Raw genomic sequence first — 26,088 nt, 5'->3', positions numbered from 1 at the left:
TGCAGCCCTGGGAGGAAGCGGCAGGGAGGAGGCTCGAACTCGTGTGCGGGGAGGGAGGATGAACCCGCTTAACCCTTGGAGGAGGATGAACCCACTTAACCCTTGGAGGAGGATGAACCCACTTAACCTGGCCGAGGCTGCAGCACCGCGGTTCATCCTCCCCGTGGCACCTGGCTCGGTGCCAGGGAGCCCCATGAGCTCCCGCTTGGCCACGTCCACCCGGCTGCTCCGGAGGCTCCCGCAGCCCCGGCTGAGCTGGAGTGGTGCCAGTGGCCCGGCTGTCTTCAGCCACCCGGGAATGATGCAACTTTCCCCGTGGTTACTTCAGGAGCCCAGGGCACAGGCGGTGCCGGTCACCGAAGGTGCCTCAGGGAACGCTGGCACCGGAGACGTGGGGACGTGGCGCACTTTGTGCCACCAGCTGCAATGTGTCCCCCATGCATCCCCCGCGTGCTGCCATGGGAAGGAGCCAGGGGCTGCATCCCAGTGTCTCCCAGTTCCGTGGCACCTTGGGGACGATGCTGTCATGCAAAACACTCAGCATCCCCCCCGACTGCAACGATCCCACCGGAGCAGGTCCAGGATGTCCCCCGCGTCCCCTCCACCTCAGCGCCCACACGGGTCCTGCCAACTGTTTACATCGGTGTCGCCCACAAGCCGCTTTCGTGTGTGTCCGGGATGGGCTGGGATGGGACAGGATGGGGACGGAGTGGGGGGGGCAGAGGGCGGGCAAAGTCCTGCTCCTATAAATCCAGCTCTGGGCACCTCCGCTCAGAGCGCAGCCGGCGTCGATAAGGAGCGGCACGCGGGGCCTTTGCGCAAGCGGCTCTTGGGCAACGCCGCGATGCCCGGCGCGCTGCGGGACGGCTGCGCCGCCGCCTGCCTCCTGCTGCTGCTGCTGCTGCTGCTGCTGCTGACGGACGCGGAGCCGCAGCCGCCGGCGGCGAGCCCGGAGCCCTCATCCCAGCTCCGGGATGTCCAGCGGCCGCTCCGGGCCCGTCCGCGCAGGGATGCTGTCCCCGCGGGGCGCCGCGTGCCGGGGCCGGCCGCGCTGCGGCGCGCGCTGCGGCGCTACGAGCGGAGCGTGGCCGAGGCCGCGCGCAACCGGAGCCGCACGGAGGGTGCCGCGTCCTGGCCACCAACAGCAGGTGAGCGGAGGGGCGGCCGAGAGCCGCGCGCACCGGGGACATGACCGGGCATGAACAGCGGCGGAGGGAGGAGTTTCCGCTCGGAGCTGCCGGGATTTGTGCCCAGGGCGGCGGGAAGCGGCCCCGGAGGGGGATGCGCGATGGGTGGCGGGGGGCTCCGCGTCACCTCGCGTCACCTCTCACCCCCCCTTGTCCCCGCAGCGCAGCGACACCCGGACCCCCCCCGCGGCACCTGGGAGTCCCGCGTCCCCCGTCCGTGGCGGGAGCGGCGCCGCCGGCGCCGAGCGCGGGGGCTGGAGGAGGAGTGCGGCAAGAGCGAGGGCAAGTGCTGCCTGCGCTCGCTCAAGGTCTCCTTCCAGGACATCGGCTGGGCCGACTGGGTGGTGGCCCCCAAGAGCTACTACATGCGCTTCTGCCAGGGCTCCTGCCCGCACAACTACAGGGCGGCGAGCATGCACGCGCAGGTGCAGGCGCGCGTGCACGCGCTGGCCCGCGGCGCCCCGGCGCCCTGCTGCGTGCCCGCCGCCTACGAGCCCATGGTGCTCATGCACTACGACGCCCAGGGCCGCCTCGTCTCCACCGTCTTCGAGGACATGCTGGTCACCAAGTGCCACTGCGCCTGACGGGTGCCGCCGCGCCAAAAAACCCTCTGCAGGATGCAGGGAACCCTCCCTGGGATGCAGAAAATGCCGCTACGGGATGCAGGGAGCCCTCCCTGGCATGCAAGGAACCCTCCGCAGGAAGCAGGGACTTCTTCGCCCCTTGTTATTTTTATTCTCTCTTCCCCCCCCCATTATTTTTATTTTATTGCCCGGGTGGGGTCTGGTCTTCCCACCCGGGAGAGCCGCCGCTGCGCGGGACCGGTGGCCTCAGCCTGCCTGGCAGTCCGTCACCTCTCCGCTAGACACTTATTTATGCAGTCCTCTTATTTATTTGCTAATTTATTGTATTTTATGGCTGGGAAAACACCTCGTTGGGAATGGGAGTGTTGTTATTTTCCGTTTGTATTTTATATATTTCTATAAAACTGATTGTTGTGTCAGTCCTTGGGAGTTATGGGGCGCTGGGAATGGGGTTCCTCGGTGGGCCAGGCTGCTCCAGCCGAGCGTTCCGGAGGCCCTGGCACTCGGCCGGGCGCTGAGTAATGCCCAGGCACTTGGCCCAGGGACCTTTGAGCCGCCGCTGGCCTCGGTTCTGCTCCAAGCTCAGCCCTGACCCTGGGGCCGGCGAGCTGGGAAGCTCCCGAGCTCCAGGTGTCTCTGGCCGGGATGACCGAGCGGCTCCTGGGGCCGGCCGGGAGCAGGAACGTGGCCCGTGGATGTGCCCGGCGGGGAGCTCTGCCCTGGGGACACCGGTGTCGGGAGCCTCTGGGGACACCAGGGAGCCCCGCGGGATCCGGGAACGCGCCCGGCACCTCCCGGTCCTGCTGCTCCTCCGGGTTTCCCGTGCCTTTATCACACCCTGGGTGTCACGAGGAGATAACGAAGGCGGCTCTGCCAGGCGCTGCCACCCTGCACGTGCCAGGGCAGCCAACGCGGCCTGGGGACTGACACACGGACCATGTGCGGGAAGGGATGCATGGATAGAGCTTGGGAAGGGATGCAGCTTGGGAAGGGATGCAGCTCGGGAAGGGATGCACGGATACAGCTTGGGAAGGAATGCAGGGATACAGCTTGGGAAGGGATGCAGCTTGGGAAGGGATGCATGGATAGAGCTTGGGAAGGAATACACGGACACAGCTTGGGAAGGGATGCACGGATGCAGCTTGGGAAGGGATGCACAGATACAGCTTGGGAGGGATGCAGCTTGGAAGGGATGCATAGATACAGCTTGGGAAGGGATACATGGATACAGCTTGTTGAGAAGGGATGCTCAGATGCAGCTTGGGAAGGGATGCACAGATGCAGCTTGGGAAGGGATGCACGGATGTAGCCTGGGGAAGGACTCCCCCACCCCACTGTTGCCCGTCGGGACCGCGGCGGCCGCGGGGCTGTTGCACCAGAAGGGGAAGAGGAAACCGGCAGCCGGGGCCGGCGGGGGCCCGGCCTCCACGGAGCCCCCGGCAGGAAGCGCCGGCCGGCCGCAGCCCCGGAGCCGGGTCGGAAGGAGCCCCGTGGTGCGGGGCGGCCACGTGCAGGGAAAGCCCGGGCAGAAGCGGCCCTTGCTCGGGGTGGGAAGTGCCCGAGCTTCTCCCCAGCAGGCAGGAAGTGCAACGGGCTTTTGCTTTAATTGCAAAAAATTAAAAAAGGGAAAAAAAAAAAAATTGCCCTGTTTGCTGCGGAATGGCTGGGCGCCCCTCACTTGTCGGGCACGATGTAGATGTCGTCGTCGCCGCCGCCGGGGCCCGGCGCGTTGACGTAGATGGGCTGCTCCCCGCCGCTGCCCTCGCTCTCCAGGAAATAGTCGTCGTCGTCTGGTGGCGTCTGCGGGCTGGGGGCGTCGTGGGACACATGGGACATGTGGGGTCCTGGTGCCTGCATGGACACCGCTCCGGACCTGCAGAGCACGTGGGATGAGGATGGTGGGAAAGTGCCCGGGAAAGCGTCCCAAGTCTGGTCTGGGGGTGGATGTGGTGGGATGGATGGATAGAATTGGATGGGATGGATAGAATTGGATGGGTTGGATGGTTGGAATTGGATGGGTGGGGTGGGATGGATGGATGATGAATGGATGGGATGGGATAGGTTGGATGGGATGGGATGGGTTGGGTTGGATGGGATGGGTTGGATGCGATGGGATGGGTTGGGTTAGATGGGATGGGTTCGGTTGGATGGGATGGGATGGGATGGGTTGGATAGGATGGGTTGGATGGGATGGGATGGGATGGGTTGGGTTGGATGGCATGGCACACGCTGGGATGCAATGAGACTTCACAGCATGAGATGGGACAGCCTGGCACAGGACGGGATGGCACAGGATGGGCAGGGAAGCAGTGGAACCAGCACAGGACGGGACAACAAGGCACAGCAGAGGATGGCGTGGGGTGGGAAGGGCTGGCACAGGACGGGACGGGACACGGCGCCCCAGCGCATCACGCACCTGCCCTGCGCCGGCGTCCAGCTGGGCCGCGGTGCGGCGCCCGCGGGGCTCACGAAGACGTTCTCGTAGTCGGGCGCCGCGCAGGCGCCGGGGGGCTCGGCCGCGCGGCTCATGTACCGGGGCTGCGCCGTGGCGCCCGCGGGGTCCCGCTTGGCCCGGGAGCCCGACACCGCGGCGCGACGCCGCCTCCGCAGCACCGCGGCGCCGGCCACCGCCGCCAGCACCAGCAGCGCCGCGGCCACCCCGGCGCCCACGGCGCCCGCGACGCCGCCGCCGCCGCAGTGCAGCCGCTGGAACTCGGTGCCGTTGCGGTCCGTGTCGGCGCCGTCGGCGCGGCAGAGGCAGGCGGGCGCCGTGCAGTTGGGCGCGCGGCAGGCGCAGGCGCGCAGCAGCGCGCAGCGGCACGGCAGCCGCAGCCGGCGCAGGCCGGCGGGCAGCGCGGGCAGCGCGCGCAGCGGGTTGCCGTCCAGGCGCAGGGTCTGCAGCGCCGGCGCGCCCGAGAAGAAGCCGGGCGGCAGCTCGAGCAGCTCGTTGCGCTGCAGGAAGAGCTCGCGCAGCCGCGGCGCCCGGCTCAGGAAGGCGGCCGGCAGCCGCCGCAGCCCGTTGTGCGACAGGTCGAGCAGCTCGAGGGCCTCGCCGGCGCGGGCCGCCGCCGCCAGCGCCGCGATGCCGTTGTGGGCCAGGCGCACGACGCGCCGCGTGGCGAAGGGCGCCCAGTCGAGCTCGGGGCAGGAGGACGTGCGGTTGGTCAGGTCCAAGACGGTGTCATTGCCCGGCGGGATGTTGAAGCAGGACGCTGGAGGGGCCGCGGTGCCGCTGCGGGTGGAGGTGGCAGTGCCGGCGGTGGCAGGGCCGGCGGTGGCAGCGCAGAGCAGCAGCAATAGCAGCAGCAGCGGCGGGGCGGCCGGGCGCCCCATGGCCCCGCGCTGCTCCGGCCGCGTCTGTGCCGGTGGGAAGAGGAACAGGCGGATCCCTGCGGTGCCGGGGCGTAGCCGGGGCGGGAGGGGGCCGGGAACGCGGTCACTGCGGCCCCCGGTTTCAATTTGGCTGTCCCCACAGCTGGGGGTGCCTGGGCGGGCAGTGGCTCCAGTGTCCAGGGCCTGAGCCGCACATGAGGCTTAGTGAGACCCCGAGGCTCCGTGGGGGACGGGTCGGAGCATGGGGGCCACAGCAGGGACACCCCCTCCTGCACCCACCCTTAGGGTCCCCATCCTGGCGGGACAATGACACCCAGCTGGTCCCAGCAGCCCCCAAGGCCCCAGATGACCGAGTTTTGGCCGGGGCTGGCGCGTGGCCTCGAGCACTGGGGACAGCTCGACACATGGATGGCACCAATGACATCTGCAGGCCGGTGAGGGAAGCACCGAGCGGTCTGTTAGCAAGTGACCCCGGCCACCACTGCTCCCTCCTTGGCCACCTCAGGGGATGTTCTCCCCTTTGGGACACTGCAGGGACAGCATGTGGTGCAGGGGGCTGCACGGCAGCACACGTGCAGGCATTGCTTCCACCGCCGCACACTCCTGCGTGCCTGGATGCGCACGGACGCATTCATGAACCCTGCCGCATGCGTGCGCACGTGCACGCACCGCAGCGCCATGCATGCACCCGCATGTGCTACATGCGCCCATCCCTGCACGCATGTGCAGCTGCATGCACACAAGCACTCCTGCATGCACGCACATGTGTGCGCTCCCTTGCACACGTGCGCTCCAGCCTGCATGCATGCACACAGTGCGCTGCTGCATGCACACACGCGTGCTCCTGCATGCACACGCGCGTGCTCCTGCATGCACACGCGCGTGCCCGCTCCCGTGTGCGGCTGTTTCCAGCTCCCCGCGGGCGGGAAGCGGAGCAGCGCGCGGGGCCCCGCGGGCGCCGTCGGGGCGGGCCGGGGCTGGGGCCGGCGCGGGCGGCTCCGTGGCGGCTTTTTTGGGTCACGGCGCCGCTCTTGCCGCCATCCGCTGCCCCCCCGCCGCCAACCGGCGGCTCGAGGCCGCGGCGAGCGGGGACCCGGCGCTGCCGGGGCCCCACGCGCGCCCCTCACCCCGGCGTCGGGGCGCCACCGCAGACCGTCCCCCCTCCCCACCACGGCGCTCCGGAGCCCGCAGGGCGCTCGGTCTCTGGCAGTAACTCGCTCACACGCTTTATTCTCGGCGGGGGGGTCGCTGTGCACCCCGGCTGCAGCGGGGACGGCACCGCGGGCAGGACGAGGCCCCTCGTGGAGGCACCCGCGGGGCGTCCCGGGGGTCTCCTGCACCCCGAGGCTCTGGTCGTGGTCTCCATGCAAGGTGTGTGTGTATTAACACGCACATATGTGCATGCACATGCAGGCTTGTGCATCTGTGCGCATGCATGTGCGTATGTGTGCATGCGTGCATGACTATGTGTGTGTGTGTGTGTGTGTGTGCATGTGCGCACGTCTGTGCAGAGCTGCACAGGAGTGCACACAGGCCTGTGCAGCACCGATGTCCCCCTGCCCATGTCCCCCATAGCGGTGTCCCCTGTCTGTTCCCGTGACCCAAATCACCGAGTCTCTCCCTCCCCCTACATCCATGCCCCCTGTGCTCTATCCCTGTCCCCGTCCTCTCCATGCCTTTTGCCCCCCAGTTTTGCCTTTTGCCCCCCTACTTTTGCATCCCCTTGTCTGCCCCGGTGTCCCTCGTGTGTGTCCTCGCATCCTTTGTCCCCGCGCCAGCCTCCCTCCCCTCCCGCCGTGTCCCTGTCCCTGCCCGCCCCCCCAGCCCCCCCGCACATCAGCGCCCCCCCCCCTCCCTCCCCGCGCCCCCCCCGCTACCATCTCCCCGCGCGGGGCCCCCTCCACCCGCGCCGCCATCGCCCTTTTAAGAGCAGCAGCGCGGCGGGCGGGGGGGCGGGGGAGGCGGCGCCGTTCCTGGAACAGCCGGCGCGGGGGGGGGGGGGGGGCGGGCGCGCGCGCGCGCGCGGCGGCGTCGGGGACCCCCGGCCCCGCGCGGCGGTTTCAAGCTCCCCCCCCGCGCGGGCGCGCGCGGCCGCAGCCGCAGCCGCTGCCGGGGCCGGTGTCGGTGCCGGTGCCGGTGCCGCGATGCCGGCGCCGTGACAGGTGGTGGTGGCCCCCGCGCCGCGCCCCAGCATGTACGGCAAGGGCAAGGGCTCCGGCGTGCCCTCCGACGGCCAGGCCCGCGAGAAGTGAGTGCGGCACCGGGCGCCGGGCACGGGATGGAGCGCGGCGGATAACGGGGGACGGCGCGGGGGGGCGCGCGGAAGTTTGCCCGGGCGGGCGGAGTTGGCGGAGCCGCCGGGGGGGCGGGTGGGAGGCGGCGGCTCCGCCCCGTCGGTGCCCGGTCGCGCCGCGGGTCGGTGCCCGATTGCGAGCGGGGCCGCCCCGACGGCTGCGGGCCCGCGTTGTCCCCCCGGCCCCGGTTACCCCCGTGCAGCCGCGACCGGCGGAACCGTCCTGTGGCCGCCCGCCCCGTCCCCGCGGGCCGCTCCGTCTGGCCGAGCCGTGTCCGCTCCCCGCGGCTCCCCTCCCGGCATCACCTCGGGGCGCCCCGGGGGCCGCTGCAGCTCCCCGGGACACGGTGCTGGGAGCCGCGGGACAGGGATGGCGCCAGCCCCCGCCCGGGGTGACCCTGCAGGTGCTTTCGGGGCGCTGGGTCCACAGAGCGGCCTCTCTGGAGGGTCCGTCTGTCCGTCCCCACGCTCCACTCCCCGGGGCGGCCCAGAACAGGGGGCTTCATCCCCCCCGTGCAGCACCTTGCAGTCCTGCTGCCCGGTGGGATGCGTGCGGGATGCACTCAGGATGCGTGCGGGATGCATGTGGGATACACACAGGGTGCATGCGGGATGCACTCAGGATGCGTGCGGGATGCACTCAGGATGCGTGCGGGATGCGTGCGGGATGCACTCAGGATGCGTGCGGGATGCCCAGCCTGCCGCTGCCCTGGCGTGACTCATCCCGCCGAGCCGCCCGCGTCGGGACACAGGGAACAGCGGGGCCTTGGAGCACCCCCGGCTCCGCTCTGCGGTCATCGGCCGCCCCCCTCTCCGGCTCCTTTTAGCCTGTGCAGCATCAAATCCGGGTGTCCCGGCTGGGACGCCACATCCTTCACCCCCAGGGTGCTGCTCTGGAGCTCCTGGGGCGCCTCCGGGAATGGAGGAAAGGGCAGCTCCTGCCCAGGCCCCGCGGGATGAGCCACTCCTGCCGGGATGAGGCTGGATGCCAGGCAGCCGCACCGGAGCCGGCGGCCCCGGGAGACGGAGCGGAGCTGGAGGATGCCAGACGGCTCCAGCCTTTTGTCCGGGCTCGTCAGCCGCAGGAGCCGTGGAGACCTTGTTCTCCCGTTTTATTCCAGGCAGCATCCACCTGTAACTGGAGTCCTAGCGTCGTCCCCGGGCCCAGTTACCCTTCGCGGCACACGGATGCTCGGGGGATCCATGTGCTGTGGGGCGGCTCCATGCCCGCCGGATGGTCCTGCCACGGCCGGCTGGAGCCTCCTGGCACCGGGGAGGTGCCAAGACCCCCGGTTATCCCGGGTTATCCCACACCCTCCGAGGCCATTAAAAGCGCTCGGGATTCTGTGGATAACGGAGCTCGTGGGCACTGGAGGGCCGGGGGCAGCGGGGGCTGGCACGGGGCAGCCCATGGGGATGCCCTGCGCTGCTGCTGGGCCCTGCAGCCTCCGTGGGGACACGAGGGGCCGGGGGCGGCAGCGGGGACGCGGGGGGCTCCGTGCCCGGCCCCGTGCCCGCGCTGACGCCCGCCCGCCCCCAGGCTCGCGCTCTACGTCTACGAGTACCTGCTGCACGTGGGCGCCCAGAAGTCGGCGCAGACCTTCCTGTCCGAGGTGAGAGCGGGCGACGGCCTCCCCGGGGGCTCCCGGCGGAGCTGCCGGATCCCACTTGCCCCCCATGAAGCTTCCCAGTCGGGAAATCAGGGTGGAGATAACCCCCCCTTTTTGCTTTTCTGCCCCGCAGATCCGATGGGAGAAGAACATCACGCTGGGAGAGCCCCCGGGCTTCCTGCACTCGTGGTGGTGGTGAGTGCCGGGGACTCGCGGGAGCCGCTGCCCCCATCCCGCTTCCCGGATACGTCCCGGCCGCCCTGGCCGGGCCCCGCCAAGCCCGGCTGCTCCATATGGATCCAATTTGGGCGGCCCCGAAAAGTCAGCCGGAGTCGGGGGGGGTGGCGCGCGGGGGCTCCCACCTCCCCCCCAGCGCTGGAGCCAAGGAGCCACCGCGGGGATCCCGGATCCGGCCCCCTCGGCAGGGAGCCCCCACGTGTTGTCCCGTTTCTGGGAAGCAGCCGGGAGCCGCCGCGTTGTCCCTGTCCCTGCCATGATCCCGCCGGGACCGCCGCACCCCGGAGCGTCCCGCGCTCCGCTGGGAAATCCCCAGGGACCAGGCTGGGGCGGGGGGAGGGATGGAGGGGGGGGTGCATCCCTGGCCCCCCCCCCAGCCCGGGATGCTGCTGCCTGATGTCAAGTCCCAGGAATCCGCGTCGGGCTCCAGCTGATGTTCGTAGCAACCGTTTCCAGGGAAAACACGGAGCCGGCGGGAGGCCCCGGGGCCGCGGCCGGGGAAGGGGCCGTGTGCAGGTGTCACGAGCGCGGCAGGGCTCAGCCTGCCATGCGGCGGGGAGGGGGGGGGATGCTGGGGAGGCGCCAACCCCCCCCCAGTCCGTGACGGTCCCTTTGTCCCCACAGCGTCTTCTGGGACCTCTACTGCGCGGCGCCCGACCGCCGCGAGCCTGCGAGCCCCCGAGCGAGGCCAAGGCCTTCCACGACTACGTGAGTGGGGCCGCGCCGGCGCCGCGCGGGTTAACGCGCTCCGCGGCGCCGTGACCTATTTTACACAGCGCGGCGGGGCGGGGGGGTTAATCCCTGGGGGCCCCGCGCTGTCCCCCGCCATCCACGGACCCCAGCGCGGCCCTGCGGGAACATCCCCGTCCATCCCCCCTTATCCCGGCAGCTCCGGCCCGGTGCATCCCGCGGGGCGGGAGCAGGGAGCGCGCGGCGCCGTGACCCGAGCGAGCCGGGGCCGCGCTGCTCCCGGCCTCCCCGCTCCAGCCTCCTGTGCGGACGGGCTGGCGCTCGTGGCTGCATGGGGAGTGCGTGTAGTGAGCGGCGTGGGGTCTCAGCGCACACGTAGTGAGCGGCGTGGGGTCTCAGCACACACATAGTGAGCGGCGTGGGGTGTCAGCACATGTGTAGCGAGCGGTGTGGGGTCTCAGCGCGCGTGTAGCGAGCGGCATGGAGTGTCAGCACACGCGTAGTGAGAGGCATGGGGTCTCAGCGCGCATGTAGCAAGTGGTGTGGGGTCTCAGTGTGTATGTAGTGAGCGGTGTAGGGTCTCAGCACACGCGTAGCGAGCGGCATGTCTCAGCGCACATGTAGCGAGTGGCATGGAGTCTCGGCGCATGTGTAGCAAGTAATGTGCGGTCTCAGCACACACGTAGTGAGCGGTGTGAGGCCTCGGCACACATATAGCGAGCGGCGTGGGGTCTCAGCGTGTGTGTAGCGAGCGGCGTGGGGTCTCAGCGTGCACGTAGTGAGCGGCGTGGGGTCTCAGCATGTATGTAGTGAGTGGCGTGGGGTCTCACCACACGTGTAGTGAGTGGTGTGGGGTCTCAGCGCATGTGTAGCGAGTGATGTGGGGTCTCAGCACACACGTAGCGAGCAGCGTGGGGGTCTCAGCGCTTTTGTAACTAGCAGGCAGGTTCTCAGCGCACCTACAGCGAGTACGCAGGGTCTCGGCACACACGTAGCGAGCAGCGTGGGGTCTCAGCACGCGTGCAGTGAGCGGGCAGGTTCTCAGCACATATGGAGTGAGCGCGAGGGTTCTTAGCACGCGTGTGTGAGCGGCGTGGGTTCCCAGCATGGATGTAGCAAATGGGTGGGTTCTCAGCACTCGTGTAGCAAGCGGTGTGGGTTCTCGGCACGTGCCGTGAACGGCGCAGGGTCTTAGCACATGTGTAGCGAGCGGGCGGGTTCTCAGCGCGTGTGTAATGAGTAGCGCCCGTTCTCAGCGCGGGGGCCCCCCGGCAGTGTGGGGACATCTGGAGAGCATTAACCCCCGGCAGCCGCCTCGGCGGCCGCCAGCAGCCACCAAATATGTTCCCACTTCTCGGCTGCGTCTGGCCCCGGGCGCCGCACCAGGGCTGGCACCGGGGCCCGCGGTGGCTTCGCTGGGGTCCCCCCCAAGGCCACCCTGGCCCCATGGGACTGGGCAGGGGGACATTGGGGCACGTTGCCCCCCCTGAGCTCCCTACGGGCCCTATTGCCGGGTTAATCATTGGTGCAGAGTCAACAGCGCGGCCAGGCATCCGTGTGACGAGTGGTCACGGGCCAGGTGTCCTTGTGACGGCCGCCCCGTCACCGCAGCTGCCTGGCCCTGGAGTGGCCGAGGACACGGGGGACACAGCGAGACGGGTTCCGGGGCCGCTGGAGATGCAACGGGATGGGCGGAGAGGAATCTGGGATGTGGATCCTGACTCTGGGGAGCCACAGAGGCTGCAGCGGGATGCCATGGGAAGATGTAGGATGTGGCGGGATGCAGGATGCTGCGGGATGCATTGGGATGCTGCGGGATGCATTGGGAAGATGCAGGATGTGTTGGGATGCAGGATGCAGTTGGATGTGGTATGCCATGGTGGGGGGGGGGGGATACAGCAGGATGCAGTGGGATGCAGGATGCCATGGGAAGATGCAGGATGTGTCAGGATGCAGGATGGGGTTGGATGTGGTATGCCATGGGGGAGGATGTGGGATGCTGTGAGCCCTCCTGTGTCCGTCCCCATCCGCCGCCACGCTCCGGGCCCTGGGGCCACCCGTCCCTTGGCGTTTGCCGAGTGCGGCGGGAGCAGCCGGCGCGGCGGGACGGCCACGCGGGAGCCGGCGCGCTCGCCCTGCGCGCTCTCCTGCAGCAGCCCCTGCGGCTGCACCGGCCTGGAGCCCCCGCCGGCCTCGCGCCGCTCGGAGCCCTTTTCCATGCGGGAATTCCCGAGGCTCTCGGCGAGGCTGCTCTGGCCCTGTTGCCATGGCGCTGCCGCCGAAGCCGCGTGCCGGGGGACCCCGGAGCTCCCCAGCATCCAGCCTGGCACCGCTGCCCCGGGATCCGCTGCCGGATGGGGAATCCTGCACGGAGGTGGGGACGCTCCGAGCATCCCACGGGACATGGGACAGCAGCCACCAGCCCAGGATGTCCCCCCCCCCGCCGCCGCCTCCATGTTGGGGTCCTGTGCCCCCCCCCCCCCCATTCCCAGTTCCTGCAGGAGCTGCCCAACCCCCCCCCCACCTGTTGCCATGGCAACGCCTGCTCTGCATCACTGGACCGGGAATGACAGCGGGATGTTGGGGATGGAGGCGGCGGCGGGGGGGACACAGCGGGATGGGGGGGGTCCCGCTCCGGCCCCGTGGGGCTGCAGGTCCCTCCCCGCAGGGCTGGGGTGACCCCGCGCTGTCCCCGGTCCCCGCAGCCCGGGGGGGCCGCGGTGGCGGGAGGCTCCCGGAGGAGCGCGGGGGGCCGCGCGCGGCGCTCGCGGCGCTGTTGGTTTTGGCCGCGGCACAGACTCGCCATTGTCTTGCAAATGGTTGTGCAGGGCGCAAAGTGAGTTCAGCTGCGCCGGCCGCGCGATCCCCCCCGCTGATAAAGGAGCCTGGGGGGGCACGGGGGCTTCACGGCCCCACGAGCACCGGGGAGACCCCCGGGAGCTGCGAATGGGGGCACAGCCCGTGGGCACCGTCCTGGGGACCCGTGTGCGTGATGTCACCCAGGGCCACACGTGTCCTGCACACCGGGCGTCACTGTGCAGCGCTGGGGCTCGGGTGCTGGACGTGGCCCGTGTGCCACGCGTGACCCATGTGCCAGGGATGACCCACGCGAGCGGCGTCACCCACGACGTCCCCTGCGCATCCGGCGTCCCCAGCGCGGGGCAGGACCCGCTCCTGGCCGTGGGTCCGGGGCTCGGAGGGGCCCGCGCGTCCCTCCCCCCGCCCGTCTCCTCCCCTCCAAATTGAAACCAGTTGTGGCAGAGGCAGCGCGGGCCGGGCCGGAAAGCCAGCGCATTCCTTGCTGTTTAACAGCTCCCCTCGGAGCGGGGCCGGCAGACGAGCGGGGCCAGGGCCCCTGCCCGCCCCCCCCGCAGCGGGGAGCCCCTGGGCTGAGCCAGACCCCCCCAACGTGGCGCCCCCGGCCCCGGGAGCGGAGCGGAGTCGGGGGTTCTCCCCGTGCTGCCCTCTTGCTCGCGCAGGGAGCACACGGGCGGCTGGAGCGGAGCCAGGGGGGCTCCGTGTGCTTCGTTCCCCCCCTCCATGGGAGCCCCTGGGATGCGGGGTCGAGCACGGAGCAGCTGCGGAGGTCGCGCCGGGTGCCACCTGCTCCCGCTGTCCCCATGTCCCCCATGTCCCCGTCCCCCATGTCCCTCTGTGCCCCCCCTGCCCAAGCCGGGGTCAGGTCTCATTTCTTGCAACAAGCCCCACATTTGCTGCCGCTGTCACCCTGTCCGGGCCGCGTCCCCGCGCGCTCAGTGTCCCTCTCCCGCAGAGCGCGGCCGCGGCGCCCAGCCCGGTGATGGGGACGCTGCCCCCCGGCGAGGCCCTGCCGGGGGGGCCCATCCCGCCCGCCTTCTTCCAGGTAGGACCAGCCGCCCGCGCGCTCCGGAATGGGACCTGCCCCGCTGCACCCCGTCCCGCTCCCATGCACGCTCCTGTGCACGTTTGCACGCTTGGTGCTGCCGCATGCGCGTGTTCGGTGCAGCGCGGGTGCGTGTGAGCACGGGGGCACCTCGTGCATGGCCGGGGGGGTGCGTGTGTGCACGCGCGTGTGCAAACCCGCTCGGGTGCGCGCGCTGCTGCTTGCCCGCGTGTGCGCTGCCCCATCCCCGCAGGCCTCCCCGTTGCGCTGCCCGGGCTGGGGGCGCACGCAGGGCCCCCCCATCGCTGCCCCGTGCCCCCCCATCACTGCCCTGTGCCCCCCATCGCTGCCCCGTGTCCCCCATCACTGCCCTGTGCCCCCCCATTGCTGCCCCGTGTCCCCCCATTGCTGCCCCGTGTCCCCCATCACTGCCCTGTGCCCCCCATCGCTGCCCCGTGTCCCCCGTCGCTGCCCCGTGTCCCCCCATCACTGCCCTGTGCCCCCCCATTGCTGCCCCGTGTCCCCCCGTCGCTGTCCCGTGTCCCCCTGTCGCTGTCCCGTGTCCCCCTGTCGCTGCCCCGTGTCCCCCTGTCGCTGCCCCATTTCCCCCCCCGTCGCTGCCCCGTGTCCCCCGTCGCTGCCCCGTGTCCCCCATCGCTGCCCTGTGCCCCCCATTGCTGCCCCGTGTCCCCCCGTCGCTGCCCCGTGTCCCCTCATCACTGCCCTGTGCCCCCCGTCGCTGCCCCGTGTCCCCCTGCCGCTGCCCCATTTCCCCCCCCGTCGTTGCCCCGTGCCCCCGTCACCCCCCGCTTTGCTGCTCCCGCAGGGCCCGCCGGGCTCGCAGCCCTCGCCGCACGCGCAGCCCCCGCCCCACGCGCCCGGCGCCCCCATGATGGGGCCGCACAGCCAGGTAAGGCCCCCCCACAGTGTCCCCAGTGTCCCCGGTGTCCCCGTCCCCGCAGCGGGCTCAGCCCCGGCCCCGCTCTCTCCCGCAGCCCTTCATGTCCCCGCGGTACCCGGGCGGCCCCCGGCCCTCGCTGCGGATGCCCAGCCAGGTAAGATGCTGCTGGCACGGGGAGAGGGGGAAAAACACTGTTTTTGGGGCGGATGGGGGGGATTTCCCTGTGCCGGGGGGTGTCCTGCAGCACCTTGATGTCCGTGTCCCCCCAGGCTCCCGTGGGCTCCCCGGCGCTGCTGCCCAGCACGATGGACCCCGGCGTGCGGGCGCAGGGTGAGTCGGGGCCACCCCCTGCCGTGTCCCCCTGCCCCGGTGACACCCCCCCCGGCCCCGCTCCAACGGGGGGTCCCGGCGGCCCCGCTCACTCCGCGCTCCCCTCTCCGCAGGGCATCCCGGCATGGGGGGCCCGGTGCCGCGGATGGCCCCGCCGCGCGCCATGGCCGCCATGGCGCCCCAGGTGAGCTGGGGGGGGGTCCCGCTGGGTTGGGGGCACCTCCACGTCCTGTCCCTGTCCCTGTCCCCCCCCAACAGCTCCGGCTTTTCCCTTGCAGAGCTATGGCAGCGGCATGCGGCCGCCCCCCGGCTCGCTGCCCGGCCCGGCCATGCCGGCCATGAACATGTAAGTGCCCCCCCCGCCCCACCGTGACCCCCCCACACCACCGGACCCCCAGGGTTGGGGGGGGGACACGGGCGGGCAGGACCCGTCCCACCTCCCACCGCTTCTCTTGCAGGGGCCCAGGCGTCCGGGGGCCCTGGCCCAGCCCTAGTGCAAACTCTGTAAGTGCTGGGGGGGGGGAACGGGGCGGGGGGGGGCTCTATGTCACCCCCGCTAACCCCTTCCCTCCCCCCCAGATCGCCTATTCCTCCTCGTCCCCCGGGAGCTACGTGGTGAGAGTATCCATGGGGGGGGGGGGCACCATGGGCTGACCCCCCCCCGTGACCCCCTCCTGATCCTGTCTCCCCCCGGCAGGGCCCCCCCGGCGCCGGCGGCCCCCCCGGCACCCCCCTCATGCCGAGCCCCGGAGGTGAGCGGGATGGGGACGCGTTTGGGGAGGGGGAGCCCCCCCCCCTCCGGCCACGCTGACCCCCCCCCCATGTCCTCCCCCACAGACTCCACCAGCTCCGGGGACAACATCTACTCCATGATGACGCCGCTCGGCCCCGGCGGCAGCCGCCCCAGTGTAAGTGCCGGGGGCAGCGCTGTCCCCCCGGGGGGATCCCGTACGCTGTCCCCTCAGGGGTCCCCGCGCTGTCCCCCGGGGGGATCCCCTACACTGTTTCCCCCGGAGGTCCCCGCGCTGTCCCCTCAGGGGTCCCCGCGCTGTCCCCCCCCTGGAGGGTCCCTGCACTGTCCCCCCGGGGGTCCCCACGCTGTCCCCCCCGGAGGGTCCTCACGCTGTCCCCCCCGGGGGTCCCCACACTGTCCCCCGGGGGTCCCCGCGCTGTCCCCTCCTCGCCGCGCTCACCCGCTCTTTGCCTTGCAGTTCCCCATGGGGCCCGGCCCCGAGGGGCCCCTGGGCGGGATGAGCGCCATGGAGCCGCATCACATGAACGGATCCTTAGGTGGGTGGCGATGGCCGGCGGGGACGTCCCCCCCCGCCACGGGACCCCCTCCCTGTCCCCCTGTCCCTTCTGGAGCCATGAGCGAGCAGGTGGCTCTGCGGGACGCACTGGGGACACCCCGTGTGGTGGCAGTGGTGCCCTCCGAGCGGGGTGCTCCGGTGTCGCCCTGGCCGTGGTGGCCCTGAGACCAGGGACCCGGCAGAGCGCGATGGCAGCGGCCTGCGGTCCGAGAGCTCCATCTGCGGGCGGACGGGGACCGTGCAGGGCCACCGCACAGGGCCACCGTGCAGGGCCACCGTGCAGAGCCACCGTGCAGGGCCACCGCATGGGGCCACCGCACAGGGCCACCGCGCAGGGCCACCGCGCGGGGCCACTGTGCAAGGCCACCGTGCAAGGCCACCACGTGGGGCCACCGCACAGGTCACCGCACAGGGCCATTGCACAGGTCACCGCATAGGGCCACTGCACAGGGCCACCGCGCGGGGCCACCGTGCAGGGCCACCGCACAGGGCCACCGCGCAGGGCCACTGTGCAAGGCCACCACACAGGGCCACTGTGCAGGGCAACCACACGGGGCCATTGTGCAAGGCCACTGCGCGGGGCCACCGCGCGGGGCCACTGTGCAGGGCCACCGTGCAAGGCCACCACGTGGGGCCACCGCACAGGCCACCGCACAGGGCCATTGCACAGGTCACCGCATAGGGCCACTGCACAGGGCTACCGCACAGGGCCACCACCGTCCCTGTGCCGCGTCCCCGCTCCTGCGCCATCCCGGCGCCAGGCGGGGCTGCCGCTGACGTCCCCGCTTGTCCTTGCAGGCTCCGGTGACATGGACGGGCTGCCGAAGGTGAGCGGGGTGGCCCCGCGGCGGGGAGCCGGGGGGGGGGCCCGGCCGGCGGCACCGCGGCGCTCACGGCCCTCTCGTCCCCGCAGAGCTCGCCGGGCGCCATGGCCATGAGCGCGGCGCCGGGGACGCCGCGGGACGACGGCGACATGGGCGCCAATTTCCTAACCCCCTTCCAAAGCGACAGCGTAAGGGCGGCCGTGGCGGCGGCGGGGGGGGGCACGGGCACCCCCCCGGGCAGGCGGCGAGGGCGGGGGGCCCGGGGGGGCCGGGGGGCCCCGCGCAGGAGCCGGCCGGGGGCGCCGGGACCCCCGCGCTGCCCGAGCCCCATGGAGGCGTGAGCCCCCCCCGCCGCCACCCCCCGGCCCCCCCCGCCGCCGCTAACCCTGTGGTGTCTCCGGTCTCTCTAGTACTCGCCCAGCATGACAATGAGCGTGTGACCCCATGACAATGAGCGTGCGACCCCGGCTGCGACGCCGCCGCCCGCCGAGCCCCCCCCGCGACGCCCCCGCCCCACCCCCCCCAAAACGGTTCCCATTCTGTATTTAAAACACACGCCAGGGAGGGGGGGAAAAAAAAAAAAAACACGAACTGCCCCCAAAAAGGAGCCGGCACTGAGCAAAAATGAGAGAAAACAAAGAAACGCCAAGAAAAAGAACCGTCCCCCCCCCCCCCCCCCGGAAGCGGCCACCCGCCCTGCGCCCCGGGCAGGGCCACCCCCTGCGCCGCACAATGGCGGCCCCCCCCCGGGCCTGGCCCCCCCGCAGGGCCCGGCCCCCCCACGTTGGTGGGGGGGGGCAGCGTGGGGGGGGGGTTATTTGGGGGGCTGGTGCCAACCCGCCCCCCCCCCCCAAACCTGCCCTGGGGGGGGGGGGGGGGGCACGTGCTCTCATTTGCAATTAGCTCTGCTGCTAATGAGCAGTGCCCCCCCCGCCCCGCCCCGATGCTCACAGCCTGGGGGGGACTCGACCCCCCCCCCCCACTCTGAACCCCAGTTCTCCCAGTGCCCCCCCCGAATCCCTCCCTGCTGGGCAGGGGCTCAAGGCAGGTCCCATCGCTGCCCCCCCCCCCAAATTGGCCCTGCCAAATCCTTGGGGGACATCAAAGGTAGGGGGGGGTCGTAGAGCCATAGCCCCAATGCAGCCCCGTTAGGGCAGGGGGGGCCAAGCCATAACCCCCCCATGCGCTGCAGCCCCCCCGCCCCGTCTGGGTGCTCGGCCATCACTGTGACCCTCCTGTCCCCGAGCGGCCCCCGCGGCGACGCTGCCACCGAGGAGCCGGCCCCGTTCTGTCCGGAGGACCCCCCCGCCGCGCGCCCCCCTGTACAGCCCCCGCGTAGTCCTGCCGCGTAGGGACCCCCGCCTTTTACTGGAGACTCCTCAGAGCCACACGTTGCTTATCAAAACAAGGGAAAAAAGAAAAAAAAGAAAAAAAATCCAAAAAAAAACCCAGAAAAACCTGCATCAATAAATGTAATTTGATTTTTTTTTTCAGAAGCCGACGGTTTGGGCTCTTGTTTCCACCCCACCCCCCCCACCCCTCGCTCCGGGTCTCTCCTCGGCTGCGTTGGAGCTTCACAGTGTCGGGTCGGAGCCGGGATGCACCCGGCGGGATTGGGGAGGGGGGCTCCCCTGCACCCCCCATCCCTGCGCATCCCCCCTCGTTCGGAAGCTGGAGGGGGGGGCGGGTCTAGTCGGCGCCGTCGACGTGGAGCCGGGGCCGGGGGGGGCCGTGGCGGGCGCCCCCCGCGCAGGGGTGCCCGTTGAGCTGCGCGGGCGCCTTCTTGGGCGCCACGGGGCAGGCGGCGCCCGCGGGGCAGGCGCGCTTGGCGCTGGGCGCCGCGCGCTGCATCTTGTGCTCCAGCAGCATGTGGTTCTGGGGGGGCAGCCCCAGGCAGGCCCTGCGGGACGGGGACACGGCGGGGGTCAGGGGGGCACAGCGACACACTGGGGATGGGGCCCTGGGCGCTGGGACCCCTTGGCATTGGGGACCCTGCACATGGGGCACTGGGACCCGTTGGCGACTCTGCACATGGGGCATTGGGACCCGTTGGCATTGGGGACCCTGCACATGGGGCACTGGGACCCCTTGGCATTGGGGACCCTGCACATGGGGCACTGGGACCCGTTGGCGTTGGGGACTCTGCACATGGGGCACTGGGACCCGTTGGCATTGGGGACCCTGCACATGGGGCACTGGGACCCCTTGGCATTGGGGACCCTGCACATGGGGCACTGGGACCCGTTGGCGTTGGGGGCTCTGCACATGGGGCACTGGGACCCGTTGGCACTGGGGACTCTGCACATGGGGCGCTGGGACCCCTTGGCATTGGGGACCCTGCACATGGGGCACTGGGACCCGTTGGCGTTGGGGACCCTGCACATGGGGCATTGGGACCCGTTGGCATTGGGGACCCTGCACATGGGGCACTGGGACCCCTTGGCGTTGGGGACTCTGCACATGGGGCACTGGGACCCGTTGGCATTGGGGACTCTGCACATGGGGCGCTGGGACCCCTTGGCATTGGGGACCCTGCACATGGGGCACTGGGACCCGTTGGCGTTGGGGACTCTGCACATGGGGCATTGGGACCCGTTGGCATTGGGGACCCTGCACATGGGGCGCTGGGACCTGTTGGCATTGGGGACCCTGCACATGGGGCACTGGGACCCGTTGGCATTGGGGACTCTGCACATGGGGCGCTGGGACCCGTTGGCATTGGGGACCCTGCACATGGGGCGCTGGGACCCGTTGGCATTGGGGACCCTGCACATGGGGCATTGGGACTCGTTGGCATTGGGGACTCTGCACATGGGGCGCTGGGACCCGTTGGCATTGGGGACCCTGCACATGGGGCGCTGGGACCCGTTGGCATTGGGGACCCTGCACATGGGGCATTGGGACTCGTTGGCATTGGGGACCCTGCACATGGGGCACTGGGACCCGTTGGCGTTGGGGACTCTGCACATGGGGCATTGGGACCCGTTGGCATTGGGGACCCTGCACATGGGGCGCTGGGACCTGTTGGCATTGGGGACCCTGCACATGGGGCATTGGGACTCGTTGGCATTGGGGACTCTGCACATGGGGCGCTGGGACCCGTTGGCATTGGGGACCCTGCACATGGGGCGCTGGGACCCGTTGGCATTGGGGACCCTGCACATGGGGCATTGGGACTCGTTGGCATTGGGGACCCTGCACATGGGGCGCTGGGACCTGTTGGCTTTGGGGACCCTGCACATGGGGCATTGGGACTCGTTGGCATTGGGGACTCTGCACATGGGGCATTGGGACTCGTTGGCATTGGGGACCCTGCACATGGGGCATTGGGGCCCATTGGCATTGGGGACCCTGCACATGGGGCACTGGGACCCGTTGGCATTGGGAACCCTGCACATGGGGCATTGGGGCCCATTGGCATTGGGAACCCTGCACATGGGGCATTGGGGCCCATTGGCATTGGGGACCCTGGAGCTTGGGCCCTGGGACCCATTGGCGTTGGCCACCCTAGAAATTGGGCATTAGGATCCCTTGGCGTTGGTCACCTTGGGCATTGAGCACGGACACCCACAAGTCTTGGACAGCCCAGACCTTGGGTATGGGGCACCCACGCACGTTGCTGTTAGATCCCCTGGACGTTGGGGGCTGAGACCCACCAGTGCTGGACACTGGGGATCCTTTGGGCATGGGGAACCGTGGGCATTGGGCACTGGCATCGCAGGCATTGGGCACCCCGGCATTGAGCACACTGGAAATTGGGCATTGGGTCCCACCAGTATTGGGCACCGGGACCCAGTGGCACTGGCCACCCTGGTCCCTGAGCACTAAGACCCATGACCTTCAGGTATGGGGACCGGCCACCTCTGGGACCCGCTGGCTTTAGCCACCCCAGGCGTTGTGCGCCAGCACCCTGAGCGTCCTTGGGCACGGGGCCACCAGCTCTGAAGGACACCAGGACCCACAGGACACCAGGATCCACTGAGACGGGCAGGATACCCATGGAGCTGGCAGGGCGAAGGGCAGCGGGCAAGGCCGGTACCTCAGGATGTTCTCGATGCAGCTGCGCTGGCGGAAGAGGGCGTTGACGACGGGCGCGCCGTCGGGCACGAGCGGCGCCTTGCACAGGAACGCCACGATGGAGAGGACGCTGTGGAAGCCCTGGAAGTCGGGGTCGCTCTCGGTGCAGAAGGTGATGCGCTGGCACAGCTCCGTGAGGATGGCCAGGTCCAGGATGATGGGACTGGCCAGCAGGGAGTCCTGGGGGGCACGAGGGGCCCGGGCTGAGCCGCTACGCCTGTGCAACGTCCCTGCCGTCCCCACGCGGGCGCCCCGCTCACCTCGCACGTGTTGTGGATGACGATGGTGTTGGTGCCGCCCATCATGATCTCGGACGTGTACTCGTCCAGCGCCCGCTTGCTGTCGCCCACGTAGGGCACGTACTTGATGACCACCTGCGAGCGAGGCCCCGTCAGCGCCCGGCCACCCCCCGGCCGTCCCCCCAGGCCGTCCCCCCACTCACGCAGTGATCGGGCTTGTCCTGGGGCCCGTACAGGACAGGGTTGGCCTGCACCGTGTCATCCACCACGTTGCTCTTGGAGATCTCCTTGGAGCGGAACTGCTGCGGCGCCGACAGGTTCTTCCCGTCGTTGTTGCCCAGGTGGTTGTAGCTCACGATGGACTTGGCCTAGGGCAGGGCAGGGGGGTCACGCGCGGCTCCCGGCCCGCGCGCCGCCCGCGGTGCCACCCCACGTACCTTGAGTCCAGCGCCCACCAGGAAATCCACGAGCACCGACTTGAGCTTGGTCTGGCCCGACTTGAAGTCGTCGCCGCAGATGAAGACGCGGCGCTGGGCGGCCAGCTCCACGGCGCCCGGCACGAAGGTGTTCTGCGGCGAGCCGTTGATGTAGGCGCAGCCCTCCAGGATGCTGGCCACGGCGAAGAGCGTGGACGGGGACACCTCGAGGCCTCGCTGCGGGACGGGGCGGCTCAGCGCGGCGCCCGCCGCGGCCCCGCGCCCCCCGGCCGCCCGCCCTCACCTCCACGGCCCGCAGCAGGTTCTCGGCGGTGTCGTTGAGCCCCGGCACCACGTCGCAGAAGCGCTCCGTGTTGGCCGTCCACAGCACGATGACCTTGTCCACGCCGCTGGCCTCCTTGAAGTCCCGGATATCCCGGCGGATCTGCTCCACCTGGGATAAAACAGAGGCTGCGTCAGCACCGGGGATGGAGGGGGAGCCCTGGGCACCATCGCTGTCCCCTTGTCCCCCGGCACCTGCTCAGCCTTGGAGCCGCGGAGCACGTTGTCCGCCCGCTCCTCCTGGTTGGCGGCAATGAACTCGGGGATGTAGATGGACGCCCGCGGCTTCAGCTTCTCCATGTGCGGCCAGAGCTGCTCCTGCAGCTGCCAGTCGAGCACCTCCGCACGCCGCATCGCCTCGGCCAGGTTCAGCGAGGAGATGTCCCAGCCTGAGGGAGGGGACGGCATGGGAACGCTGGCCCAATTCCCGGCCCAAGGATGTCCCCCCCGACCGCCTCCACGGCCAACTCACCATCGAAGACGATGTCGTTGGGGTGCACCATGGGCAGCAGGTCGCGGAAGGGCACGTAGACGTCGCCGCCGGGGCCGGTGCCCAGGCACACGGTGGAGGCTTGCAGCAGGGAGCCGTAGTAGTTGGCTTTCTGCGGAGAGGGACGCGGGGACTAAGGCCAGGGCCCGGGGACGCGGGGTGGCACCTCGTCCCCGTGCGCTCGTCTCACCTTGCGCCCGGTCTTGGTCATCCAGGAGAGCCCCAGCCGGTTGGCCAGCACGGCCGCCGTCACCGTGGTGCCGTTGTTGCCACCCCAGCCCACGAGCATGACGCCCAGGCGGGGGACGTGCCGCGCGGTGCGGAAGGTGAAGCGGGTCGAGCAGGGCCGCACCTGCGGGCAGAGCGAGCGCGAGGCCGGGCGGTGGCACCGGCGCCGCCGCGGCGCCCCGGCCCGCGCGCTACCTTGGTGAGGCCGCCCTCCTTGCAGACGTGTACGGTGCTGTACGTGTACTTGGCCTCGATGAAGTCCTTGCTGTAGGCCACGTCGGGGCTCTCCACCACGAACGGCTCGGCCATTGTTCCCGAGGCTGCAATGGCAGGAAATGGGTGTCACCGCGCGGGCGCCGCCGGGCACGCTGGGCCCCCCGCCAGCCCCTGCCGGGGATGGCCCGGCCACCGCGGTCCCTTCCCGCGAGCGCCCTGGGGACGTGGTGGCACCGGGTGGCCCTGGCAGTGGGACCAAAGCAGTGCTGGGGCACAGTGAAGCAGTGGGGGAGTGTCCCCAAGGGCTGCGGCGCTGTCCCCGCTGTCCCCTCCCCCTAAGGGGCAGCCTGGGGCTGGCCACAGAAGGGACAGGGGACGTGGGGAGCAGGGCTGTCCTACTGCCGGCAGCATCGGAGGGGACATAGGGACACGGGGCTGTCCCCGAGCCCAGTGGTGGCAGAGGCACCAGAGGACACAGAGAGCAGGGCTGTCCCCACACCCGACAGCGGCAGAGGGGACGCGGGGACACGGGAACACCATGGGCAGGGCTGTCCCCACACCCAACAGCGACAGAGGGGACACGGGGACACGGAGCAGGGCAGGGCTGTCCCCACACCCGACAGCGACAGAGGGGACACGGGGACACAGTGAGCAGGGTTCCCACATCCAACAGCAACACAGGGGACACAGGGACACGGAGCGGGGCTGTCCCCACACCCGACAGCGGCGCAGGGGACACGGGGACACGGAGCGGGGCTGTCCCCACTCCCGGACACGGTCTCGCTCCCCGCGGGCTGCAGCGCCCGCCGGGCCGGGGCCGCCGCGCTGCCCCCTCCCGCCCTGCGGGGCCCCCGGAGCGGGTCGCGGCGCGGACACTCACCGGGACCGGGACGGGACCGGGTCGGGAGCGGGACGGGCGGGGACGGCGGCGCCGGGGGCCGGTGCTGCCCCTCGGGGCGCTGCGATCGCGGCTCGGGCTTCGCCGCCGCCGCCGCCGCTTAATGCGCGGCGGGGCCCCGCCCCCGGCCCCGCCCCCGGCCCCGCCCACCACGAAACTTTCCATCCCCCCCCCCCCTCCGGCCGCCCCCCCGGGGCCCGCACGTGCCCCCCCCCCCCACCCCGGGGGGCACCGGCCCCGCCGCCCCCCCCGCCCCCCACCCCGGGGCACCGTCCCCGCCGCCCCCCCCCCGGGCAGCTCCGGCCCCCCCGCCCGGCGCCGCCCGCCCCGTCGGGGCCCCGGCAGGTGCGAAGCGGCCGCGGCGGCTCCTACCGGCGGCGCCAGGACGGGAAGCGGCGGCGACTCTGACCCGGGAAGGGGAAGTGGCGCCGGGGACGGAGCGGGACGGGACGGAGCGGAGCGGGGAGGGGGGACCCGCCGCCGCCTTCCGGCCATTCACGGCCCCGCCGCCGCCTTCCTGCGCCGCCGCTTCCCACGGTGCCGCCGCGGCCCTTGTCACCCTGCGGTGCCACCGCGGCCACGGGCAGCCGCCGTCCCCAGCCCCCCAGCCCCGTCGTGGGGACTCGCGCCCACCAGAGCCACGGGCACCGCCTGGCCGCTGTGTCCCCAGCGCCCCGGTGTCCCCAGCACCTTGCTGGCCTCCCCACAGCCACCAGCATCCTGGCCCCCAGCCCCTGCAGACACCAGCAGCCCCCGGGTGCCACCACAGCCGCCAGCACCTTTCACTGGTCCCTGTCACCCTGTGGCCACCGTGGCAGGGGGGACGCAGGGGCAGCAGAGCCAGCACCCAGCGCTCAGCACCCACGAGGGCACGTGGCGTCCCCAGGGCGCCGGGGGGACAATGTGAGCCCCGCGCTGGAATGCCGCTGCCTCAGCACATTATTGCAGCAAAAATAACATTTCTTTGTACAATAATCCTGGGGCGGGGAGGGTCCGGGCAGCGCTGCCAGCGCCCGCGCCTGGTATTTTTCCACTGCTTTTCCTTTCTCGCCCCTCGCAGATCTCCCACCATTGTTCCTTCCGCCGCCGCCTTCGCCTCCTCCCACGCGGCCCCGCAGCGCCCGCGGGGCTCCCTTGTGCCGAATCGCTAATGGGCCAAGCACGGGCGGGCGGCCCACGCGCCCCCGCTGCCAGCGCTGGCCCCGCACCACGAAGCCGCCCCGGGGCCGGGGGCGCTCGGCCGGGAACGTCGCTCCGGCCGGGAACATCGCTCCGGGCGGTACCCAGCGCCGGGGCCCGGCTCGCACCTCGGCACCTGGAGTCAAGGCAGGGGTTTCGGAGCATCCCCTGTGGCTGCCCCGGGCTCCTTTGCCATCTCCTTCCCGGCTCCCCTCGGGAGGACTGGCCTTGTCCCACGCCAAGGCCGGGAGCGGAGGGAAGGGGGCGGCCAGGCTGGGAATGGCCGATCATCCCTGCTCTGAGCTTCCCTGTCCCGCTCCATCCCCCCGCAGCCCCATCCCGGCTGGACAGAAGCAGGGATGGAGACGGGAGCAAAGCCCCGGGGGCCGCGGGAAGCGGCGGTGCCCGCGGCAGCTCCCGGCCTTCCCCGCGAGGCCGGGGGGGCCCTGGTTTCCCGCGGGAAGCGGCCGCCACGGGGCTGGCCCTGGCACGGCCGGAGCAGCCAGTAACTTTCCACTCGGCGGCTCCGGAGCGAGCGCAGAGCCCCCGGCCGGGGCCGGAGGGGAGGGAAGGAGCCGGGGGCAGCGGCGCCCGCGACCCCCTCCCTGCCGCTCTGCCGGGGCCCCCATCCCACCCCATTCCCTCAATAACACCCCAAAACCGGAGCTCCCCGGCCGCTCCGCGCGTCACGGAACGCGCTGCTCCCTGCCCGCGCGGGGCGGCCTCCGTTGCCCCTTTTCCCTCCCTTCCCACCTCTCCTACCTTGGGCTCGGCCACTTTAGCCCAAAGCACTCGGCTCCTCCAAACTTACGGCCTCCGAGCCGGGCGTTTATCACCTTGCG

At 71.0% G+C, this 26,088-nt stretch overlaps 4 protein-coding genes across 5 annotated transcripts; 2 read left to right on the top strand and 2 right to left on the bottom strand.

Moving 5' to 3' along the window:
* Nucleotides 1-835: 835 nt before the first annotated feature.
* GDF15 (growth differentiation factor 15) lies at nt 836-1,771 on the top strand. Its single transcript, XM_088535759.1, has 2 exons — nt 836-1,148; nt 1,350-1,771. Exons 1-2 carry the CDS (start codon nt 845-847, stop codon nt 1,769-1,771), a joined length of 726 nt encoding a protein of 241 aa, XP_088391885.1. The 5' UTR covers nt 836-844.
* Nucleotides 1,772-3,445: 1,674 nt separating this feature from the next.
* On the bottom strand, nt 3,446-5,104 carry LRRC25 (leucine rich repeat containing 25). Its single transcript, XM_088535758.1, has 2 exons — nt 4,188-5,104; nt 3,446-3,644 (listed from the first exon to the last, which is right to left on the bottom strand). Exons 1-2 carry the CDS (start codon nt 5,102-5,104, stop codon nt 3,446-3,448), a joined length of 1,116 nt encoding a protein of 371 aa, XP_088391884.1.
* A 2,122-nt stretch (nt 5,105-7,226) lies between these two features.
* Nucleotides 7,227-17,601, top strand: SSBP4 (single stranded DNA binding protein 4). Its single transcript, XM_088535740.1, is given in 19 exon segments — nt 7,227-7,352; nt 8,938-9,010; nt 9,141-9,202; nt 9,869-9,909; nt 9,912-9,952; nt 13,707-13,796; nt 14,623-14,706; nt 14,792-14,851; nt 14,967-15,027; nt 15,141-15,211; nt 15,306-15,373; nt 15,486-15,531; nt 15,607-15,642; nt 15,725-15,779; nt 15,865-15,935; nt 16,239-16,317; nt 17,136-17,164; nt 17,251-17,349; nt 17,572-17,601. Coding segments are annotated over 19 exon segments (1,152 nt in total). The 5' UTR covers nt 7,227-7,296.
* Nucleotides 17,602-18,840: 1,239 nt separating this feature from the next.
* ISYNA1 (inositol-3-phosphate synthase 1) lies at nt 18,841-24,482 on the bottom strand. Of its 2 annotated transcripts, XM_088535698.1 has the most exons (11): nt 24,440-24,482; nt 23,149-23,273; nt 22,916-23,077; nt 22,708-22,837; nt 22,431-22,624; nt 22,198-22,347; nt 21,915-22,130; nt 21,681-21,845; nt 21,499-21,612; nt 21,201-21,418; nt 18,841-19,061 (listed from the first exon to the last, which is right to left on the bottom strand). In XM_088535698.1, exons 2-11 carry the CDS (start codon nt 23,260-23,262, stop codon nt 18,851-18,853), a joined length of 1,674 nt encoding a protein of 557 aa, XP_088391824.1. In that variant the 5' UTR covers nt 23,263-23,273; nt 24,440-24,482; the 3' UTR covers nt 18,841-18,850. The 2 variants fall into 2 exon arrangements, with proteins under 2 accessions (XP_088391824.1, XP_088391823.1); XM_088535697.1 differs by lacking the exon at nt 24,440-24,482 and having other exon boundaries at nt 23,149-23,300.
* Between the last annotated feature and the right edge of the window lie 1,606 nt (nt 24,483-26,088).

The sequence above is a fragment of the Tinamus guttatus genome, unplaced genomic scaffold, assembly GCF_059628265.1.
Source record: "Tinamus guttatus ecotype Peru unplaced genomic scaffold, ASM5962826v1 Tinamus_guttatus_pri_ptg000643l, whole genome shotgun sequence".
Lineage (NCBI taxonomy): Eukaryota > Metazoa > Chordata > Aves > Tinamiformes > Tinamidae > Tinamus > Tinamus guttatus.
Note: the sequence above shows the minus strand (reverse complement) of the source record. Positions and strands in the feature narration are given on the sequence as shown.

Bases quoted from the DNA above. Each gene is read 5' to 3' on its own strand.
- LRRC25 (XM_088535758.1), bottom strand. From the start codon at position 5,104: ATGGGGCGCCCGGCCGCCCCGCCGCTGCTGCTGCTATTGCTGCTGCTC. The intron at 3,645-4,187 runs GTGCGTGATGCG...CGTGCTCTGCAG, and splicing joins TGGACGCCGGCGCAGGGCAG to GTCCGGAGCGGTGTCCATGC.
- GDF15 (XM_088535759.1), top strand. From the start codon at position 845: ATGCCCGGCGCGCTGCGGGACGGCTGCGCCGCCGCCTGCCTCCTGCTG. The intron at 1,149-1,349 runs GTGAGCGGAGGG...TTGTCCCCGCAG, and splicing joins GTCCTGGCCACCAACAGCAG to CGCAGCGACACCCGGACCCC.
- ISYNA1 (XM_088535698.1), bottom strand. From the start codon at position 23,262: ATGGCCGAGCCGTTCGTGGTGGAGAGCCCCGACGTGGCCTACAGCAAG. The intron at 22,625-22,707 runs GTGAGTTGGCCG...CCCCTCCCTCAG, and splicing joins CAACGACATCGTCTTCGATG to GCTGGGACATCTCCTCGCTG. The intron at 21,419-21,498 runs GTGAGCGGGGCG...CGTGCCCCCCAG, and splicing joins TCATCCACAACACGTGCGAG to GACTCCCTGCTGGCCAGTCC.